The sequence below is a fragment of the Protobothrops mucrosquamatus genome, unplaced genomic scaffold (genome assembly GCF_001527695.2).
Source record: "Protobothrops mucrosquamatus isolate PMUCROS unplaced genomic scaffold, P.Mucros_1.0 scaffold2411, whole genome shotgun sequence".
Taxonomy (NCBI): Eukaryota; Metazoa; Chordata; class Lepidosauria; order Squamata; family Viperidae; genus Protobothrops; species Protobothrops mucrosquamatus.
Window position 1 is genome coordinate 228,491 of NW_015388483.1, and position 23,013 is coordinate 251,503.

The 23,013-nt window shown below is 38.4% G+C and overlaps 1 protein-coding gene across 1 annotated transcript in view; it reads left to right on the plus strand.

Annotated features, from left to right (window-relative positions):
• Positions 1 to 23,013, plus strand: part of PGBD5 (piggyBac transposable element derived 5) — an 85,937-nt gene that overhangs the window by 52,185 nt on the left and 10,739 nt on the right. Inside the window, exons 2-4 of the mRNA XM_015824910.1 lie at positions 1,514 to 1,941; positions 11,339 to 11,473; positions 21,636 to 21,816. Coding sequence (XP_015680396.1) covers positions 1,514 to 1,941; positions 11,339 to 11,473; positions 21,636 to 21,816 — 744 coding nt within the window. The remainder of the gene's footprint in view (positions 1 to 1,513; positions 1,942 to 11,338; positions 11,474 to 21,635; positions 21,817 to 23,013) is intronic.

Below are 23,013 nucleotides of genomic sequence, written 5' to 3' on the forward strand. Positions count from 1 at the left end.
GCTTCTGGGCTGTTTTCACACTGCTTTTGTGAAAGTGGAAAGAGTTGGCCTAGATAAAATAATGTGGATTTGATTCAACAAAATGTTTTCAGCTATGGAGAAGACAATGCTGCCTTTGTTGAAGCAATAAAGCCACCTGATTTATTTATTTATTTTTCAATAAATCAGGTCTGTGATTTGTTTCTATAGCTTCAAATTTTCAGGCCGGCAGGCTGCAGAATTGCCTACAGTGTGATTGGAGCTGAGTAACTGGAGCAATCTTCGGTCCACACCAATGTGTGTCTACAGTCTGGATTGCTTTGCTGTGCACTGTAGGATTGTCCATACAATGTGCCACAGCTGCTCAGCATAAGCTCTGTGGGAAAAAGTTGAGAGGAGTTTTGAAATGAAGAAAAGTAGGGGAAAATGGGTACTTTGTTTCTTTCTTGAAAGAAAAAGGACCATGTTGCTTAAGGAATTGCTTCATTTGAAGTTTCTTCAAAGCTTCTTATGGACCTAAGAAAAATAATGTGGAAATGGCCAAATACAAAGCCATTGGTATTAGGAAGAAAAGAATAATGAGTCCAGAAGTCTTTGGAACTCAGACTTAATGCATTGCTTTGCTTAAAGTGAAATGTGTAAAAATCATTGATGCCTAAATAAACCAGTTTAATAAACTGCTTTATGACCAGATTATAGTTGTCTAGAAAAATATAGAATTATTAGAACTGAGTGAATATTTTCACTCTCGTATTAAGTTTGATTTTGCTAAGCTGATTACTTGACTCTGCTTTTTTCACCTTTTTCATCAGGCTTCTCTTACTTCAAGATTTACTAATCTGTGCAAAACTGATTAGAGATGCTTATCTACTTATCTCTTACAATCCTTCCTCTCAAAGTATAAAGGAAGTCTATGAAAAGAGTTCAGTAAGACATCTTTATTAACATCTCGTGTATATCTTTCTAATAATGCATACTTATCTTTTAAAAAAAACAAGGTAGCCATATTGGGGAATGAAATATTACCTTACGCATGTGAATAAGCTATTTCCAATTTAATAAAGATGTTCTCTTATATTTTTAATCATTCTTATTTATACTCCATAGAAATACCTGTTAGATCACAGCTAAATGCATTTCTAATGAAATCAGTTCAATGTTTATCTAATGGGAAGGGAGACTTTCTCTTAAAAGAATTGATAATTTGACCACAAAATGACTACATGTCATGACTAAATTAGTTTTGGATCTTAGTAGCACTTCCTAGTCTATTCCTGAGTAGACAGGAATAGAAGTGCAGGAATAATTAGGCAGATGTTTTGAATCTTGACAATAGACATGAACTTCCTTATCCTCATAGCAATGGATATAATACGACTCTGAGTGCCCATTAAGAAACAAACTATAGAAAGCAGTGCTTCATTGAATGAGATGGACTAAGTAGCCTAATTATATTGTTTCAGGGTTCTGCTTCATTGCGAATATTCTGAATGTTTGGAAAAATGAGCTTAATTTCTACATTTTCCTCTTTTAGGTCCAACTCGCAAAATGCCACCCACTGCCAGTGCCATGGACTTTTTCCAACTCTTTGTTCCTGATAATTTGCTAAAGAACATGGTGATTCAAACCAACATGTATGCCAAGAAATACCAGGAGCGGTTTGGCAGTGATGAGGCTTGGATGGATGTCACTCTGATAGAAATCAAGGCCTTCCTTGCCTATATGATATCTACAAGCACTCACCATTGTGAGTCGGTCCTCGGCATCTGGAGTAGTGGTTTCTATAGCAACAAGAGCATCGCATTAATCATGACTCAGGCAAGATTTGAGAAGATTCTTAAGTACTTCCATATTGTGGCCTTTCGTTCGAGTCAGACTACACATGGCCTCTATAAAATCCAGCCCTTTCTGGACTCTCTGCAACATAGCTTTGACTCTGCTTTCAAGCCTTCCCAAACACAGGTGAGATTTGATTTCTGGGTTGTGGGAAATCTTGCTCCTTTCTTGCACTAAAACTCTAAAACATACCATGAATCAGCAAGAAAACCTAATCTGTAAAGGAAGCATGTGGGGAATGCATTTGCATGCTTGGTTTCTTAAGAGCACATCTAAAAATTTTCACAGCAATCAAACCCAGGTTTTAAGGTGCCTTTATGGTTCTACTTCTCAATGGTGTACAAATAGTGTAGGTGGGCTTGATGGTGGCCTTATGGGGACCCATCTCCCCTTGAACCATGCTTCAGTATGCAGTGGTGGAGAGGTATAGGCGACAGATGTTTCCAATATGGCCAAGGGAGAAATGTCTCAGCAATGTACAAAAACCTTCCGAGTCTTTCCAGGGATTCTCCAATGTGGGGTGAATGATGGTTACATTGAAAAAGTGGTCTTTAAGTTCCAGGCGTCTGCTAAAACACAGCCTGTGACCTGGAAAAATCCCACAGTGGTTTCTTCTATTCTCTGAGTCTTCTTAAACACAACTGAGGAATGAATGTAACAACAGAGCATCCCTTAGAGATATATCACTCACTGATTCAGTTGACATGATGAAACTGGTTAGTTTTTCTTCTGCATTTATGAAATCCAGGCTGGGCATAAGGTGATATTATAATAATAATAATAATAATAATAATAATAATAATAATAATAATAATAATAATAATAATAATAATAATAATAATAATAATAATAATAATAGTAGTAGTAGTAGTAGTAGTAGTAGTAGTAGTAATAGTAATAATAATAATAATAATAATAATAATAATAATAATAATAATAATAATAATAATAATAATAATAATAATAATAATAAAAAAAATAAAAAAAAAACTTGGAAGGGACCTTGCAGGTCATCGAGTCCAACCACTTACTCAGGCAGGAAACCCTACACCATTTCGGACAAATGGCTGTCCAGTCTCTTCTTAAAAACTTCCAGTGTTGGAGCATTCACTGCTTCTGGAGGCAGGTTGTTCCATTGGTTAATTGTTCTAACTGTCAGGAAGTTTCTCCTTAGTTCTAGGTTGCTTCTCTCCTTGATTAGTTTCCATCCATTGCTTCTTGTCCTGCCCTCAGGCGCTTTGGAGAATAGCTTGACTCCCTCTTCTTTGTGGCAGCCCCTGAGATACTGGAACACTGCTATCATATCCCCCCTCGTCCTTCTCTTCGTTAAACTAGACATACCCAATTCCAGCAACCGTTCCTCATTTGTTTTAGCCTCCAGTCCCCTAATCATCTTTGTTGCTCTTCTCTGTACTCTTTCTAGAGTCTCAGCATCTTTTTTACATCGTGGTGACCAAAACTGGATGCAGTATTCCAGGTGTGGCCTTACCAAGGCATTGTAAAGTGGTATTAATACTTGATCTTGATTCTATCCCTCTGTTAATGCAGCCCAGCACTGAGTTGGCTTTTTTGGCAGCTGCAGCACACTGCTGGCTCATATTTAAGTGATTGTCCACTAGGACTCTGAGAATCCCTCTCACAATTACTGCTATTGAACAAGGTACCCCCTATACTATACCTGTACATTTGTTTTTTCTTGCCTAAATGTAAAACCTTACTTTTTTCACCATTGAATTTCATTTTGTTAGATAGCGCCCAGTGTTCAAGTCTGTCCAGGTCCTCCTGTATCTTAAGCCTGTCTTCTGGAGTGTTGGCTATTCCTGCCAGCTTGGTGTCATCCACAAATTTGATGAGTTCCCCATCTATCCCCTCGTCCAAATCGTTGATGAAGATGTTGAAGAGCACTGGGCCTAGAACAGAGTCCTGAGGCACCCCACTACACACTTCCCTCCATGTAGATGCAGTTCCATTGAGAACCACACGCTGAGTATGGCCAGTCAGCCCACTACGAATCCATCTGGTGGTGATGCTGTCTAACCCACATTTTTCTATCTTATCGAGTAGTAGGTTCTGATCTACTTTATCAAATGCCTTACTGAAGTCCAAGTAAATTATATCCACAGCATTCCTCTGATCCATTAATTTTGTCACTTGGTCAAAGAATGCAGTAAGGTTTGTCTGGCATGATCTGTTTTTGACAAACCCGTGTTGGCTTTTAGTAGTGATTTTGTTTGCCTCTAGGTGTTCGCTGATTCGTTGTTTGATTATCTTTTCCAGAATCTTCCCAGGTATTGAGGTCAGGCTGATAGGTCTGTAATTTCCTGGATCCATCTTTTTTTCCTTTTTTGAAGATGGGAACTACATCAGCTCTTTTCCACTCCTCTGGTAGTTCCCCAGTGCTCCAAGATCTTTGAAAAATATAGTTCAGTGGTTCTGAGATCACATCTGCCAGTTCCTTGAGAATCTTGGGGTGTAATCCATCTGGTCCTGGCGATTTGAACTCATCTAGGCTGGACAGGTGCTCACTTACCATTTTCTTGCCTATCTTTCACACTTCAGTCTTCACATACCTCTTTAGTCCCTCAGCTTCATAAATGTTAGAGAGTATGGATGTAGAAGTGAGAGAGAATATCTGAAGATTAAATCGTGGGGCAACTGGACCCAAGTTTACTAAAACTGAGATGTTTCGTTACACATCCAAGTAACTTCTTCAGTCAAAGTGAAAATTTGGGTAGGCAGAGAGTCAGAGAGTCATTCGAAAGAGCCAACTCTTGCCATACCGACTGCAGGAGGTTTCTTCCCAAAATGAAAAGCAACATGTAAATGAAGATTCGATTATGTTGGTTCTTTCCAATGACTCTCTGCCTACCCAAATTTTCATTTCAATTGAAGAAGTTACTTGGATGAGTAACGAAACATCTGAGTTTTAATAAACTTTGGTCCAGCTGCCACGATTTCAGATACTTTTGCCTTGGATGATTGAACTTTATTTACAAGTGAGCAGAAGATGCTGATGCTTTTGAATGTGCCACCTAAAGTAATCCTGAGGGGAGGGGAATTGTTGACAACTCCACACATCCTGCCTCCTATGTTGTAATGTTGGGGCTGGACTCATGTAGGCTTTCTTGTGGGCTTCTCAAAGCCCCAAAAGCTTGCAACAGGGGATATATATTGTTTCCTTTAAATGAGGTAGATCCATATTTGAGCATACCATATGTCTCAATAGAAATAAAATATTTCTTGAGTCATTCTTCATATATATATATATATATATATCCCCTGTTGCAAGCTTTTGGGGCTTTGAGAAGCAATGACCAGAAGTGTATACGTGTGTGTATACAGACATGAAGAATGACTCAAGAAATATTTTATTTCTATTGAGACATATGGTATGCTCAAATATGGATCTACCTCATTTAAAGGAAACAATAAGAACTATAGGAATCATGACGTTGAAGAAGGATATACATCACATGACCTTGTTTGCTCTATAAGGGAAGCCATGGAGATGAAGCAGGTAGAAGTGAGCTAGCCTTTAATAATTAAACTGTGCAAATGTGCTTATATGATAGAAAAGAAGCTATCTATCATGCCTGGTGGCAATTAAGAATGATATAAATAAGTCAAATACTTTAGGTAGAAGTATAAGGTGATATATTAAAAAAAATGTATTGGGCCACTTTCATCTTCTCAACCTGTTTCCCCATTGTCCTCCAGCTTGACTGGATTTCAGTTGTCATTTGGATTACAACAAGCGAAGAAGCTGGGATTAGGGCCTGATATTTTCCTGCTCATATTATTTGAAAGGCTTCTCTAAATTACTTAAAATGGATATGAGATATGAATCCTGCTTCATGCTTCCATTTCAGTGCTTCAAATGGAAATGATTCTGGCAGATTGGAGGCCTTGTGACTGACACATCATCATGATGTATATGCAAATCCACCCTGAGCTTAGGCAGATACATAATATGATTACTAATGTGCCTTCCTCTTAAGATTTAAAATTCTTATGTTTATTTTTTGTAAGATGGTTGACTAATCCCTGTAAGTGTAATTAAGATGAAGCCAGGATAAACAGGATAACCTTACACCAAAATAATTAGTTGGCGGGAGCTACAGATTTTAATTTTGATAGCCACAAATCACAAGAATACCTACTTTGGCATCATTCTTCTAATTATATTATTTCTTTTTATCATTAGTTATTAAACTAATTTGAAGTTATGAGATCCCTAATATCCCATCATACCTTTTTTTCTAGTACAACCAACATGTTGAATTGAAAATAAGCTTTGAATCAGACTCTGCAACATTCTGTCTCCCGATTTATGAACTTCAGTTCTCATCATCTCTATCCTGTATAGCCACTGGGCTATGGGATGATGGAATTGAAGCTGAACACACTAGAGTGCAACTATTGTTCTCAAATGATTGCTCTGAAAGATAGTGGTAAAACTTGGTAGCTATTTTGCTGATACAAGAGTCATACACACCCTCTTGCACTCAGGGGTAGTATAAGAAAAAGATGGTTTTCATTTAAGAAGTCACTTGTATTGTCAAAGAGAATATAGGGGAGAGAGATGTTTGCCAATGGAGGTAACAAATTAGGAACCCAGAAATATCTTGCTTCTGGTTTCAAATACTCACATATAATTACTATGGTAGTTTATGGTTTACTCGATGTCAAAGAGATGACAGTTAAAGCATGCAAAGCAAAACAGAGTCTCTATTAGACCTTTGTCTAAGTTTTGTTTTAACAGGAGCAAACGGAAGAAAAGCCCCCGAATCAATCAAAGATTCCAAGAGCTGAGTCAGGGTTGTCAGCCAGTCCAGAAGTCAGAATTTCACAGGCAAAAAACACACCAATGTCATGCAAGAGCCAGAGATCAGAAGTTGCTTCCAGCAAAGGAACAGGGTTCAGGACTGCCTCCTAAATCAGTTTGCAGCCATTTGTCATTAATAATGAGATTTACTTCCTTAGTTTGCAATAAGCCTCAACAAACACCACTGATCTGCTCTCCATTCTATTCACTGGGTATGGGAGCTGGGTGATCTTACATCAACCTCCTCTGACTAATCCAGCTGTTCAGGTAATGTCTATTTTTGATCAGCCTCATGTGATCCCTGACTTTATGTCTCCTGAGGCTGATATTCCACTGGGTCAGCTGGAGCAGCTTCTTAAAAATCAGATTCAAAGTCTAAGGCCTGGGCCGTGACAGCTAGCATTTTTCCTAATTAACAAAATGCATTAGAGAAAAGGGGATATTAAATAATCTTTTGCCAATTTAATGATCCTGACTATCTCATTCTAGCCTCTTTGTCAGGGGTGTCAAACTGCTGGCCTGCAGGCCGGACGTGTCACGTGGAAGCCGCGCCCGCCCCATTGCCGGCAATGGCAAAACCGGCCCGATACGTTGTGCGACATCACGTGATGCCGTGAGTTTGACATGCCTGCTCTATGTCATTTCCAATATGATGTAATCCAATATGATAATTCTATAAAAAGTTTTCTTTAAAATGAAGAAGTGAGAGGTCCTCCCCCACTCCCAATATAAAGAGTACAAGTTCCATAAGGAGCAAAGTCTTATTAGTATCAAAAAGCTTTTTTGCTACTTCAAGTAGCTACTGCAGGAAGATGGTAGTCCCAATAGAAATTATGATAGCAGCAGCTATCTTCCTTCTATGCACTTTGCCTGGATATTTGCATAAACATAATATACATAGAGTTACCAGATCTGGGCTGCAAAAATCTGGATGATGGCTAGATACTGTAACCCTTTACTGCCAGCACTACTTTGCTATGACCCTTTACTGCAAATTTCTGGATTTCTCCAACTTGAATCTGAAAGTCCCAATGATTTCTGCTTTGGTTCTGCAACTGATAAAAATCAATTGATGTAATAACCTACAGTAGATCACTGTAGTGAGATACAGCACAACAAACATGCTGAATTAAGTCAACATTTTTTCACTGCTATCAATTCAGCATTTGGATTCTTCTAGCTCAGGGGTCTTCAAACTTGGCCCTTTTATGACTTGTGGACTTCAACTCCCAGAATCCCTCAGCCAGCGTGCCTGGCTGAGGAATTCTGGGAGTTGAAGTCCACAAGTCATAAAAGGGCCAAGTTTGAAGACCCCTGTTAGCTGCTGGCAACCACGTGCTAAGACTTCAGTGCATTGTATATGAGACGCTCAAAACCTTGAGCCAATCTCTAATTCTGCCTTTTGGATAATCTGAATGAGTATCTTTTTAGTTCATTTTCTTTTGCTATGAATATTTGTTTGTCTATGGACACAGCTTGAATAAGACCGGTACAATGTTAAACAACTTTTAGAACATCTGATACTTTCTACGAATCTATAATTGACTGTACCTAGAAAACAGCTACAGCTTTTAAACTGGTGTTGCCTCTTGGCCAGCCTCTCTAATGGAAGGACACAGACAAGCAGATGCTTAAAGTAGCCTTCTTGTTGTGGTTTAATTCAGATTTTGAATGAATTATTCAGAACCTTTTAGGTTTGGCACCTCATTCTGTCGACAGTGTTTTGGTTACTGAATTTATTTCCTAATGTACCAAGTGTGACTATTATTTTACAGCAGTGCATAAAACACCGAAGAGAGCCAAAACAAACAGGATGGCGTTTAACTGCTTTTCCTCATGACAAAAGCCAGTTATTAGAATAAATATTGCCTGATGTGTAGCATGCTGGAATGCGGAAATTAAATGTTCAATTTTTATTTATTTAATTTATATGGTAGCCTGGAGCTTTTTGGGGGGAGGAGGGGGAAGGGGCTTGGATCATGTGAGAGGGAGTTCCAAGATTCCAGTTCAGAATATGGAAAAGTAATACACAGAATGGATATATTATTCATCTCTTTCTACCTATGGGCCCTGCATGCTGTACTAGTTTTCTCACCTGCCTGTTGTTAACTAAATATGTCTCTCTCTCTAGGGGGCAAAAAGGAACTTCCTAGTCATCTCTATCTCTCTTTCTCTCTCTCCTATTCAAGATAGTTTAGATATTTCATATATTTCTTTTTAAAAAATCCAACTTTTATTTAAATCCTAACAAATGCCTGCTGGCATTCACTGATAGCTGGGTTAAGGCATGCAGTTATCTGCACCCAGGACAACTACATGATGAGCTTTTATTTGTTCTTTTTAAGTGGGACCTGCTGCTACTTAATTATCGAGTATTATTTTAGTATTCTGCATTTTTCTCTACTTGGGAGCACATAGTCCAGTGGTTCTCAACCTGTGGGTCGGGACCCCATTTGGGGTCGATTGACCATTTCACGGGGGTCGCCAAGCAAGGCTGTCCGCCATTTTTTCCCCCTTTTCTGGCGGGTGCCTTACCTCCCTTGGGCTGGGCCAGCTGGTGGTCGGCCTGCTCCGTCTCTGCTGCTTGCCAACTACGCCTCGGCCGGCACAGGGGGCGGAACCACGCATGTGCGGCGCTCCCGGGCAGGGAAAGTCCTCGACTTACGACCGGTTGGGTAGTCCTCGACTAACGACCGGTTTAGTCCTCGACTTACGACCGGTTTAGTCCTCGACTTACGACCGGTTGGGGTCGTGGCATTAAAAAGGTTGAGAACCACTGACATAGTCTAATAATGATTGGTGCCGAGTTGATGTGTCCAACATTATTGTAAATGTAAATTTTTGTTTGTTATTTCATTATTTTATTGTTTTTATGACTGTTTCATTTATTGGTTTTATGGTTGCTTATGATGGGCAGCCATATAAACCTTTAAAATAAATACATAAATCTATCCTGACTAAAATAGCTGCCATGTTCTCTTTTAACTTACTTACTGGGATAGCTGGGTTTTTGGTTAAAATATTCTTAAACAAATAAATGGCTTGATGATGATCTATAGCTTTTTGGGTGGAAGGGGGAATAAACAGGTAATCTACAGACTTAATCAAGTTTTATTTAAAACAAGGACTATCGTCACTTTTAAGGTGTTCAGATGACATACAGGTTGCTCCATTTACCTATCTCTAGGTCCTTTCACCCTAATAATTTTCCCCCACTCAGTCCTAACATAGAAATTCATCTGAAAAGAAAATTGCCTAGATACAAATTATTCCAAAACTTTATAGAAGTCAGCTATTGACAATGGAAAAATTCAAAAACTCACTCTGCCTTTTGCCACTTAAAAATCAGATTGTAATTCACGGTGGCCACTCCCATGAGACCCTCCGTCCTCATCTCAAAATACTCTTCAAAAATGAAATGCCTTCAGAAAAAAAACCCCAGGACAAATGGGAGTGTGGATTTGCATAACAGGATTAAAAGGATGTGCTAAAATACCGACATAGACTACATTATACCTAATTACAATAACATTACTTCAGAAAAGAACTCTCCTTTAATTTATAGAACTCTCCTTTAATACTGCCTCCTCCATGCTCAAGTCTTTTTACCATTCCATATGCATAAAAAAAGCTAAAAGGGGAAACAAAAAAGACCAACACCCAGATAAGCAAGGATTAACCTCAGGCAAACAAGCAGAAAACAATACCATAATTGAGGGACTACCAAGGAAAAAAACCCGCATCCCCATTAACACTGGTGGGCCAAGTTACTGTAGATAAACCCCACACATATCTTGCACTGATAATGTTGCCTAGTTAGGTAATGAAATGTCTACAAACAACCAAGACAGCACCAAGGACTCCAAGTTCATCCTAAGCTACATGTATTCTCTTCTATTAAAACAGTCCTTTGTTTGACTAGATAACCTTTTGTTTCCTTTTTTTAAATGCTCATTTGATAGTTTTGAGGCTGTTGGTATCTGCAGAAGTAGAACACAATTGGTAAAAACCAACAGGCACTTGGGCAAAGTTTAACATTCTGATGGGAATTACAATTACCAAGATGAGTCTTCTGGAGGAATCAAGTTCATTATAAGCATTCTAAAATTTGTCAGTGCCAAAGAAAGCACTGCAATTTATGATGGTGTATTTTTTGTTCTTAAGATGCCATGGACAGATACAAAAACTGAATGTTCTGATCTACATAATTAGAATATGTATTCAGCGTCCGAGATACACTTCAACGACAGTTATAATTTGGATAATTTATAATACCTGATTCATGTTTTTTTCTAGATATTGTTCACAAGCTTCTTTGTTTCATGGAGTATTTCGTATGAGAATTGAGGCTATGTTACGGTACATATTTGATGGGTGAAAAATAGGAGAGGGTTTTTTTTAAAAAAATATTAATATATCTGGGCTACTTCCTAACCCAGGGGTAGGCAAGCTTGGCTCTTTTATGACTCGTGGACTTCAACTCCCAGAATTCCTGAGCCAGCCATGCTGGCTCAGGAATTCTGGGAGTTGAAGTCCACGAGTCATAAAAGAGCCAAGCTTGCCTACCCCTGTCCTAACCCATTAAGAAGGGTAGACCACTTGTATAAGAGATTGATTCAATTTTGACATGCTTAAGAGGATTTCTAAAAATGGTTTCCTAGCCTAAGACCAAATAACATTAGCATATTATGACTTTAGGTACTCCATGAGCCTCTGATTGATGAAGATCCAGTTTTCATTGCCACCTGCACAGAGCGAGAATTACGTAAGAGGAAAAAACGGAAATTCAGTCTCTGGGTACGGCAGTGCTCATCAACCGGGTTTATATGCCAGGTAAGTGCCAGAAGAATAGATTGCTAAGTTCCAAGCCATCATTTAAAGAAGCTGTGTGGCCTGCTGTCTTTTCAGTAGACTTCTATCCTCCACAGAAAAAAATATTGATACAAGTTTATAGATGTGTGATTCATACCCAGTTGAAGTTTCCCCAAGATATTGAGTAGGAAGTTTTTTAGTGAAACTTCCCTAGCAACAGATGGCTGTATATAGCAAATATTGAAGCAAGAATAGTTCTAAGAGATTTCATTGTCATGGGGGTGTATAAGTAACCTACCTTTCAAAATTTATGTTTTGGGGCTAATCTCTGAGTACAAAACAATGGATGCTATTAAATTCCATTCAGCAGTGTTAGTTCATGCTATGGCTACGTCAATTTGATGGAGTGTAGCAATTTACTTCCACTGGGATCCTGACAATTTTCTTTCTATCCAATCCTTCTGCTAGTTTTCTCCCAAGTGAACATTATATTATCCATGGGAAGTAATAACTTCCCATTCTTTCTGATTCAATTAACTGGGTCAGTAGACATGGAGATATTTCTCTTAACCTCATTCAAAGAGCAGGATATAATTTTTAAAAAATATAAATAAATATAAGTAAATTTCTCCTAAACTCAAGAAGTAGGCCAACGAGTCCTATTATGTTTCCAGAAATCCTACTGTCAGTTTTGCTACGTATATTTGGACTCAGTTACCAGTCACGATGAGTGCACAGTTGGAAAACCTGAAAGAACAGTTTGAGATAGTTTGTCATACAGAAATTTATCTATTTGGTTGCTAGAAACTGAAAACAAGTTGATGGTATGTCTATCAATCAATCAATCAATCTACATGTTTGTTTGGCATGGAGGGCTAGAAAGTAGTGAATCCATACTGTAGGAAACTTTGGACTCAACTTATAATGGACCATAACTTTCTGAACTGGTATTTTGAAATTCGCTCCTTTCACCTTCTGAAATCTGTCATGATCACCAGTTTATTTATTTATTACATGTATATATTTCCTTCTTTCTAGGAGCTACAATAAACTGGTTTCCAAAGGTTATTCCCATCATTTTATTCTCAACGGAACTTGGTTAGTCATAGAAGTCATAAAATCTTAGGGCAGGAAGAGAGCTTGGAAGTCTTCTAGTCCAACACTCTGCTCAAGGCGAGAGACCTTGTATCATCCTGGACAAATGGTTGTCCAATCTTTTCTGGAGAACTTCTAGTGATAGAGCACCCACAACTCCATAAGGCAAGCTATTCCACTGATTAATCACTGTCGGAAAATTTATCCTTAGTTCTAAGTTCTACGTTCTAAGCTTTAAGAAGCTTCAACCCATTGCTTCTTCTCCTGCCCTCATGTGCTTTGGAGAATAAGCAAAACCACTCTTTTCTGTGATAGCCACTCAAGCACTGGAAGACAGCTATAATGTCATCTCTAATCCTTCTCTTTGATAGGATAGACATATCTAGTTCCTTAAACCATTTATTATATGGTTTAGCTCCAGACCAATAGTAATAGTAATAGTAATAGTAATAGTAATAGTAATAGTAATAGTAATAGTAATAGTAATAGTAATAATAATAATAATAATAATAATAATAATAATAATAATAATAATAATAATAATATAACACTTGTCGATAAGAAAGACAAAAAAGTCTAGCTAGTGGACATGGCAGTGCCTGGAGACACCAGAATAGACGAGAAAGAACTGGAGAAGATAACAAAATACAAAGACCAACAAATAGAAATAGAAAGACTGTGGCAAAGGCAAGCAAGGGTAGTACCAATAGTAATAGGCGCCTTGGGTGCAATCCCAAAACAACTGGAGCACCACTTGAACACCATTGGCATTGACAAATTCGCCATTAGTCAATTGCAAAAGGCGGCCTTACTAGGAACTGCTTCCATCCTGCGACGATATCTGTAATACCATCAAACATCCACATCTGCCTACCCCAGGTCCTTGGGAAGGACTCGATAGGTAGACAAAAATGCCAAATCCAGTCTGAACATCTGGCTGACTGTGCAATGATTAATAATAATAATAATAATAATAATAATAATAATAATAATAATAATAATAATAATAATAAAGTTGGAAGGGATCTTGGAGGTCATCTAGTCCAACCCCCTGCTCAGGCAGGAAACCCTATACCATTTCGGACAAATGGCTGTCCAGTCTCTTCTTAAAGACTTCCAGTGTTGGAGCATTCACAGCTTCTGGAGGCAGGTTGTTCCACTGATTAATTGTTCTAACTGTCAGGAAATTTCTCCTTAGTTCTAGGTTGCTTCCCTCCTTGACTAGTTTCCATCCATTGCTTCTTTTCCTGCCTTCAGGTGCTTTGGAGAATAGCTTGACTCCCTCTTCTTTGTGGCAGCCCCTGAGATATTGGAACACTGCTATAATGTTTCCCCTCGTCCTTCTCTTCATTAGACTAGACATACCCAATTCCAGCAACCTTTCCTTACATGTTTTAACCTCCAGTCCCCTAATCATCTTTGTTGCTCTTCTCTGTACTCATTCTAGAGTCTCAACATCATCCTTGTGTTCCTCTCTGCACTCTTTCTAAGGTCTCAGCATCTTTTTTTATATTGTGGTGTGGTATTTATTTATTTCCATTAACTTTCCATTAACTTATGGCAAACTTACAGTGTGGTGTCATGATGAAAATTCTGGACAAAAACTTAAGAAATTGGACTGAGTCTTACCATCACTTCCTCTTAACCTAAGCTACCTTGAGCTAGCTAGACTTGAACATTGGGTCCTATCCAATAAAATGCAGTTTTATGGTGAGAAAAGTAAGACCCAGAGGGATCTACAGCTCCACCCCGTCCCCCACATGCCTTGTCTTGTTGTGGCGGCAGCGGTGCGATGTGCCGCGTGGCCACCTGCCGCGAGTGGCCACAGCAGAAGTGGGCTGGCAGCCATGTGGGCTGCTGGATGGGGCTGTTGGTGCCACCACCGCGAGGCAAGGCAGGTGTCACGAAAAATATAAGACACCCCCAAAATTAAGACCTAATGCCTCTTTTGGAGGCAAAAATAATATAAGACAGGGTCTTACTTTCGGGGAAACACAGTAGATCCCTCTCACAGTTACTACTGTTGAATCAGGTACTGCCTATTCTATACTTGTGCATTTGGGTTTTCCTGCCTAATTACTGGATCTTACTTTTCTCACCATAAAACTGCATTTTATTGGATAGGACCCAATGTTCAAGCCTAGCTAGCTCAAGACTAGTTTAGGTAGCTTAGGTTAAGAGGAAGTGATGGTAAGGCTCAGTCCAATTTCTCCAGTTTTTGTCCAGGATTTTCATCATGAAAACCACACTGTACGTTTGCCATACCGCAGCATTGATCCCAAATGTTTATGGAGTAGCTCCATACCTTTCACTGTAATATTAAGTAATATTAGGTTTCAGCCAGGGGAAAAAGGCATAATAAAGCAGTTCCCGTGCATACGTGGGCAAAAGAGGCAAATGAAATTAATAATAATAATAATAATAATAATAATAATAATAATAATAATAATAATAATAATAATAAAGTTGGAAGGGACCTCGGAGGTCATCTAGTCCAACCCCCTGCTCAGGAAGGAAACCCTATACCATTTTGGACAAATGGCTGTCCAGTCTCTTCTTAAAAACCTCCAGTGTTGGAGCATTCACCACTTCTGGAGGCAGGTTGTTCCACTGGTTAATTGTTCTGTCAGGAAGTTTCTCCTTAGTTCTAGGTTGCTTCTCTCCTTGATTAGTTTCCATCCGTTGCTTCTTGTCCTGCCTTCAGGCGCCTTGGAAAATAGCTTGACTCCCTCTTCTTTGTGGCAGCCCCTGAGATATTGGAATACTGCTATCATGTCCCCCCACATCCTTCTCTTCATTAAACTAGACATACCCAATTCCAGCAGCCTTTCCTTATATGCTTTGGCCTCCAGTCCCCTAATCATGTATCACAATGTTATGGAATACATTATTCAAATTGATAATGTAATCTGTTATGTTGCTACTGATGCAAATTCCATAAATTGTTTTATTTGCACGATGATATCTTAGAGCATGTGACTTCATTGTGGCTTGTACCAGATGCTTACATGAATTGAGTGTGTAGAGAGATGGGAAGCTGACTAGTGAGTAACAGAAAGCAAACTGTGGACTCTCCAATGATGTAGAAAATCTGAAGTTTATTTTTTCCAGTCCCTTGAGCATTCAGGGACAGGAGTCAACATCAAAAACAGACCTTTTGGAATCTCAGCAATTACAAATGAAGAAATTGGAGTAACTCTCAAAATAAAATATCTAACCAAGGAAGTAAATATGTAGGTCTGGTTGCAGTAGTTTATTTATTTTATTTATTGAGAAAATTTATATGGCCGCCCAACTCACTTATGATGACTCCAAGCAGCTTATAGAAATAAGAGCCCAATAAAAAATTCCAACAAGTCCCCATCCCACTGTCAACAACAATCAATCCAAGTCCTTGATGGGCTCCATATTATTATTATTATTATTATTATTATTATTATTATTATTATTATTATTATTATTATTATTATTATTATTATTATTATTTATTGAATTTATATACCGCCCTATCTCCCTTACGGGACTCAGGGCGGTGAACAGGCGATAATAAAAACCACGATAAATATACACAAATTTCTGTTCTAAAACCAAATTAAATAACAGGCCTGCTCTAAAAATACCCCATACAAAACCCCCACTAAAACATAATCAAACTATGCCAGGCCGGCCGCATGGAATAGATGGGCCTTCAGGGCTCGGCGAAAAAGGCGCAGGTCCGCAACTGTACGTAGGTCGGGGGGTAGGTCATTCCAGAGGGCAGGAGCTGCCACAGAGAAGGCTCTCCCCCTGGGGGTCGCCAGCCGGCATTGTCTGGCCGACGGCACCCTAAGGAGGCCCTCTCTGTGGGAGCGGACTGGTCGAAGGGAGGTGTTTGGTAGGAGGCGGTCTTGCAAATACCTAGGTCCATTGCCATCACTCTGGGGTTCTGTTAGCCTTGTTGTCCAGGCTTGAGGCTTGTTCTGCTATATTCACATAGTCTCAATAAGCCTTCTGGCCTAGCATAGCAGCAGCGCCTTACTTGAGTAGTCTCTGGTCTTCCCTCTAAGTAAGGCTTTGTAGCATGAGGAACCACCTCTCTTTTCTGCCTGGGCAATGAGCTCAGTCCTGGCCAGGCAACAGGGAAGGGTGGGAAAATTTATTTATACAGGCCTGATGAAGCTTGTCTAGCAGAGCACTTTCTCTGTAGGCTTCTCTTTGTCCTCCTGTGGCATCTGCCACCTCCTTCAAGCTTCTTCTCCAACCCTCACATCTGCCTTTTCTTTAGAGCAGTCTTTATGCTTAGCGAGTGCTGAGTTTGCAGGCACTCATTGCCATATTTACAAGGAAGCTGGTGTTTTCCCTTCACCCCACCAAGTTATTATGAAAGCACATTTTTTTTTACTAAGCAATGTGCTGTTTTGCTTTGGATGGTAACAGACACAGAACAAAGGCTATAGATTATAAAGCATATCTGGCAAAAATATAGTCATTTCAAACAGGCTGTAACAGTAATTTATGTTCTGTCCATCTTCATTAAACTATATCATCCAACTGTTAGGTCAATGAATATGGATAGTATTCAGCACATCAAGGCATCAACCTCAACAGCATGAACAGACGAAGGCAACTGACACTTGTGTTGGCTTCCAAATAACATTCACAATAATCTCAAGAGCTTTTGTTTATCAGCGTCTTGAGAGCACTTTCTTCACATTGGAAAAGAGTCACGTAGGAAAGGATTTTTATGAAGTTCTGAAATGAACACTTCAAAGCATGAACCCTTTAGGTTCATGGTTGCAATGACAGATGTGGGATTTTTTTTCCCCCTAGTGACTATATACTTAAATGCATATTTGACTTTATGTTGACGACCTCCTGGGTGCATTTATACAAAGGCCAAATTGAAGTCAACCACTTATTTGGAGACTGCCTGCTGTTCTGTGCAGGAAGAAAACAATAATTTGCTCAGTATTGTAAAAGAAACTTCAATTGTGGGGGAATGATTAGTCTTAGCCAGATATATAATTGAATTAAATGAGAAAAAAATGTATTATCTCTGCTACTATCCTTATGTGTGCATATTCCCCAAAAGGAATTTGTACAAACCTAGTGTTAAAAAATATACTTAACTTGTAGTTAAGTATATTGGGGCTATCAAGCCATTGCATTCAACCATAATATGATGTACTCTTCTGGACATGATATGTTACTTGAACATAACAATTGTGATTAATTAGGATGTTGTGTATTACATGAAGCTAGTTCCTCTGTGCCTAGGCTATCATTATCCATAGAGGAATACTTGCCTTATTTTTAATAGCAGCTGCATCCCCATTGATCAAAGGATAGAACCTTGAAGCTGATCTTCTGACATGAAACTGACATTTATTAGCCTCATGTTAGACATTCCTGTGATCTAGTAGCTTTCAGTTGCCTGTTTTGGATTTGAAGAGAATCTAATTATATGACTGTGTAATGACAAAGACTTAGCTTGTCTGCATAGGAAAAATAAAGTTCAGAATTTGGAATTTAGAATCCTCTTGTATATAGAATAGAATAGAATAGAATAGAATAGAATAGAATAGAATAGAATAACAGAGTTGGAAGGGACCTTGGAGGTCTTCTAGTCCAGCCCCCTGCTCAGGGAGGAAACCCTGTACCATTTCAGACAAATGGTTGTCCAATCTCTTCTTAAAAACTTTCAGTGTTGGAGCATTCACAACTTCTGGAGGCAGGTTGTTCCACTGATTAATTGTTCGGACTGTCAGGAACATATCCTTGAAGCTGAAAAAGAAAAAAAGGGCGCTCTTTGAGAATTTGGGATACAGCCTCAGATGTTCCCACTGAATTGTACACATTGAAGTTGCAATGGGTCAAATTATTAGATACAAGGGAATAATAAGCTTGCCTGCATTTAAGTTGCAAACTTAATAAATAAATAAATAAATGGCAAATCACAAATAAAATAAGATCTCATTTTGGTCCTGTTCTGCCCATCTTATCCTCCTTTTTGGCATGTTGCATTTCAGTGCGTAAATCAAAGTCAAGGGCACTTTTCAAGCCACAAAGCATTGCCCATCCCTGCTTTCAACATCAAATAAGAGTAGCAGTGCAAGATAATAGGCAAAAGTCATTTGATCTGCTTTTGAAAGCGAACTGGCCTAATTTTGACTGAATATATGAATTGAGTTAACTCTCTAAGAAAGAGGACAGTTTTCTGGCAGACATCAAGCTTGGAATTCCCAAATGGACATCTTCTAGTTGAATCCAATGTGTCTGTGGTCGTTAGCTGTAACCCTGGGTCAAATTTTGTTCTTTTCCATTCATGAAATCCTTTCACTCCCTGTAAAAGAGCTCTTTTATTCCTGATTTGTTTTTCCCCACAAGGAGTGAAAGGAATGTTTAATTTTGAAAGAGATGACCAGGGGGATTCTGTTTGGTTTGTCTTTCTTCTCATTTGTTTCATGTTCTTGCTTCCTCTAGAAAGTTGCCCTTTGCCTTCCTATGGTTAAATTTGCTCTCCAGTAAGAAGGAGGAGAATATGGTATTACCATATATGTGCACAGGGGTCTTTTTAAAATGAACCAAAGAAAACAAAAGACTAAAAGATGCCTTAGGGCCGTTTCCATCGGATGTAATAAAGTCATGCAACCTTTTATTTCTCCTGCCCTCTCCTTGTTGAGCCTGTCTAAATAAGTGCTTAGTTCTTTGCATTTCTTTTGGTCTCCTGTTGATTTTGTCCCTTCCTTGTTTAAATGGGGGGGAAAAATAACAAAAAAATAGTGGGCACGTTGGCTATTATAACCTGCTGAAGGGAGTGGATTTTACAGTTCGGTCCTCTACGGTTTTAAATGATTTCTTGCTATCCTATCTGTGTTGGGCAAGAATAAACAGGTTTTCTTGCTTGTGCTTGTTGTTTTGGTACCTTTGGGTCAACTTGAACTCCTGGTGATTGCCTGAACAAGACCCTGCAGTTTTCTTGGCAAAGTTTTTTTGGAAGTCATTTGCCCTTGTCTTCTTCTTAGGGCTGAAGAGAGAATGACTGGCCTAAGGTCACCCAGCTGTCTTTGTGCCTCCTGTGGGTCTAGAATTCAGTCTTCCTGGTTTCTAATTTGATGCCTTCACCACTATACCACTACTCTTTTTAGCCTGAGATGTGCTCTTATATTTGACAACAATCTAATATTTCATCTCTGAATCTTTTTAGTTTCATGGCTCTGCTACTCAAATGCATGGGAATGAGACCTATGAGCCAATTTAGACTTTGCTTTTAGCCTGTCGCTTATACTTGTACATGTTTCCTGTCTTGCATTTTTACATTTGCTCCTGCTGATATGTATGATCAACACCTATTTTATTAATGTGGCTGGTCCTTCCTTCCTTCCTTCCTTCCTTCCTTCCTTCCTTCCTTCCTTCCCTCCTTCCTTTCTCCCTCCCTCCCTCCCTCCCTTATTTTCTTTCTTTCTTTCTTTCTTTCTTTCTTTCTTTCTCTTTCTTTCTTTCTTTCTTTCTTTCTTTCTTTCTTTCTTTCTTTCTTTCTTTCTTTCTTTCTTTCTTTCTTTCTTTCTTTCTTTCTTTCTTTCTTTCTTTCTTTCTTGTAAATTATTTGTAAACTTGTAAATGTTTTAAATAGAAATCTACCAGTGCAGGTTACTGCATTAAAATTTGGATGATATTGCCTACCCTAATTTTTAATAGGGCTGTTTGGCTCTCAAGCCTTAATTGATTTACTAGCTCTGCATTGAGAGTGAAAAATGTAAGCCTGGGGTGAATTTCCTTTTAAAGGGCAGAACTGTAGGAGAATTAGCCATCTGTCTTCTTTTTTTTTTAATCAAGCAGCACTGAAGAACTAAACAATTCCTGTTATATAAACCCAGATTCAACAGTTATGTCTGTCTGAAGAAAAAAAAAACCAATGAAAACACAACAAATAAAAGCTGAACATTTGTATCATTTATGCTTCTTCACATGTTTCCACATATTTTTATATAACATTTGCAAAGTTACTTTTTTATGTATTTTTAAAAACAAATGCAAACATAAAGGTCTTATGCACAATAAAGAGCTGTGGTGGTGCAGTAGTTAGAGTGCAGTATTGCAAGCTAACTCTGCCCACAGCTAGAAGTTCGATCCTGGCGGGGCTCAAGGTTGACTCAGCCTTCCATCCTCCTGAGGCCAGTAAAATGAGGACTCAGATTGTTGGGGGCAATATGCTGACTTTGTAAACAACTTAGAGAGGGCTGTAAAGCTCTATGAAGCGGTATATAAGTCTAAGAAGTGCTATTGCTATTGCTACTTGGGCATAATGATAAACTATATTATGAGGGAAATAAGTATTAGATTCCTCTCTAATTCTCAGGTTTCCCTCTGCTTCAGAAAAACTATCAGGATAGGTTGCATTTCATTTAATCAACCTCTAAAGTCACCTGGACTGTGATTAATTTTAGATTTGTTTTGTTCAAAACAAGTCAGATTAATAAATCACAATTTAATCTGGTGTAACCACAGTGTGACGTTGAGCTGGTTGTTTTTAGGTTAAACATCCTTAATTCAGTCAGCAAGGCAACCTACAGTTAGACTACATTATAACTGACCCTTTTTGTATGATTATGGCTATATAGTTTGTTTCATTGCTTGAGTGTAATCTTTGATCATTTGTTGACAACTGCTCCAGGTTTGAGGTGGTATCAGCTATTGACTCTATAGGTGGATTCTAGAGTAAAATGATTGGAAAGGCTGAGTCCAAGAGATAAGTTTAAGAACTTGCTTCTTGTCAAGGATCTTGAGGAGTGAAATTGTGACCTTTTCTCTAATGGAATCAGGAATATCATTTCTTTTGTAGTATTGAGAGAAGAAAACTGGCAAAATATTGGTAAAGGACTATGCAGTTAAAATTTCATTTTATCCCACTACCAGCAGGCATAGTCAATTGGGAAATAAACAAGATTGAAGATTGCAAAATTTCACGTCCAATGTATCTGGAGGGTGCCAGGAGGGAAAGGGTTAGTTAATACTTAATAGTATGTCATAAATCTCTTTGTACATTAACTTTTTTCCCGCTTGCTGTTCTCTGTCCATCCACCCACCCTGTTTCTTATTTGGTGATTAGATCTATGCCCATCTGAAGGAAAGCAGTGGGACTGAAGGTCTGGATGCTTTGAAGAACAAAGCCCAGCTTCACAGCATAGTGGCCAAGAGTCTTTGTCAGAATGTCACGGGGAAAAACTGTATCATCTTCACTGGCCCCAGCATTACCAGCCTGAACCTCTTTGAAGAATTTGAAAAACAAGGTTAGTGCCAGGCAATGCATGGATCTTAGAACAGTCCTTTGTGGGGCCTTTATTCTGTGAAACCTGAAGCCATCATGACGGATACTCTTATTATATTGCTAGATATAAATATGGCTCTCCCAATGCAACATTGGTTTTGGAAGGTTTTCTTTGTTATTATCAGAAATTGGAGATTATTCATGTTGATTGGCGATTATTCTCATTGTTGAGTTTTGGGGTTGGGGAGAATAGCAGAATCATGAATGATATAGCATTTCTGGACCAATGAAATCAATGGAAGATGGTTTGTGCGTGGTCCTATGTTTGGTCTTCTGCTAGCCTTTGCGCTGTATAATCTCTAGGAATCCTTCTTTCAGTCTTTCAGCTTGTGTTGAAAGTTGATCTTTCAACTTTTTTATGTTTAAATTTCATTTTAAAGCAAATGGTCGGCTTTTCTCTTTTGACTGGCTGCAAGAATGACATGGAAAATGAAGTCTCATTGGACATACAAAAAAAGTAGTTGAGGCTTTTAAAATAAAAAAAAAATTACAGATAGTAAACCAAAAGACTGATCTGGATGAATCCTCTGAGAAGGGAGAAAAAAGAATCAACATCAACTTTTATGATATTATTTGAATGGACTAATAATTAAGATTGTTAAATGTAAAAGAAATGAACATAAAGTTGGTTTATTTAATCAAGATTAAAGTAGATATGTTATTATTTCTGGAAAACCTTAATGGACTTTTGCTGACACCAAGACTGATGATACTTTAGAAATTTATTGATAGATAGAGATCATTGGTTGTAAATTAAAAGGAAGCGATAGTTATTAAAATTATAAATACATATTACAATAAAGGTTGGAGGTCTCACACACACACATGCACACAAACATATTTTTCTTTGTTTACTATGTACTTAACTTTCTTTGCTCTACAGTGTTTTCATTTCCTTTGCAATTTTTACTCTTTCTACTTTTCTTTTTCAGTTTGTATTAGTTTTGCTAGTGCAATTATAATCTTTAATAAAATTATTTTTAAAAAAGTTTAAATGGGTATTTGTAACTAATATTTGGATTATGAACCTCTTTCTCTCCCCCCTCCTTCCCTCTCTCTCGCACTCTCACACATAACACACATATACCAGACATGTACACCTGTTCAGACCAATTTTATGCTTGCCATTCAAAAGAAGTCAATTTCCCCTGGCATCAAC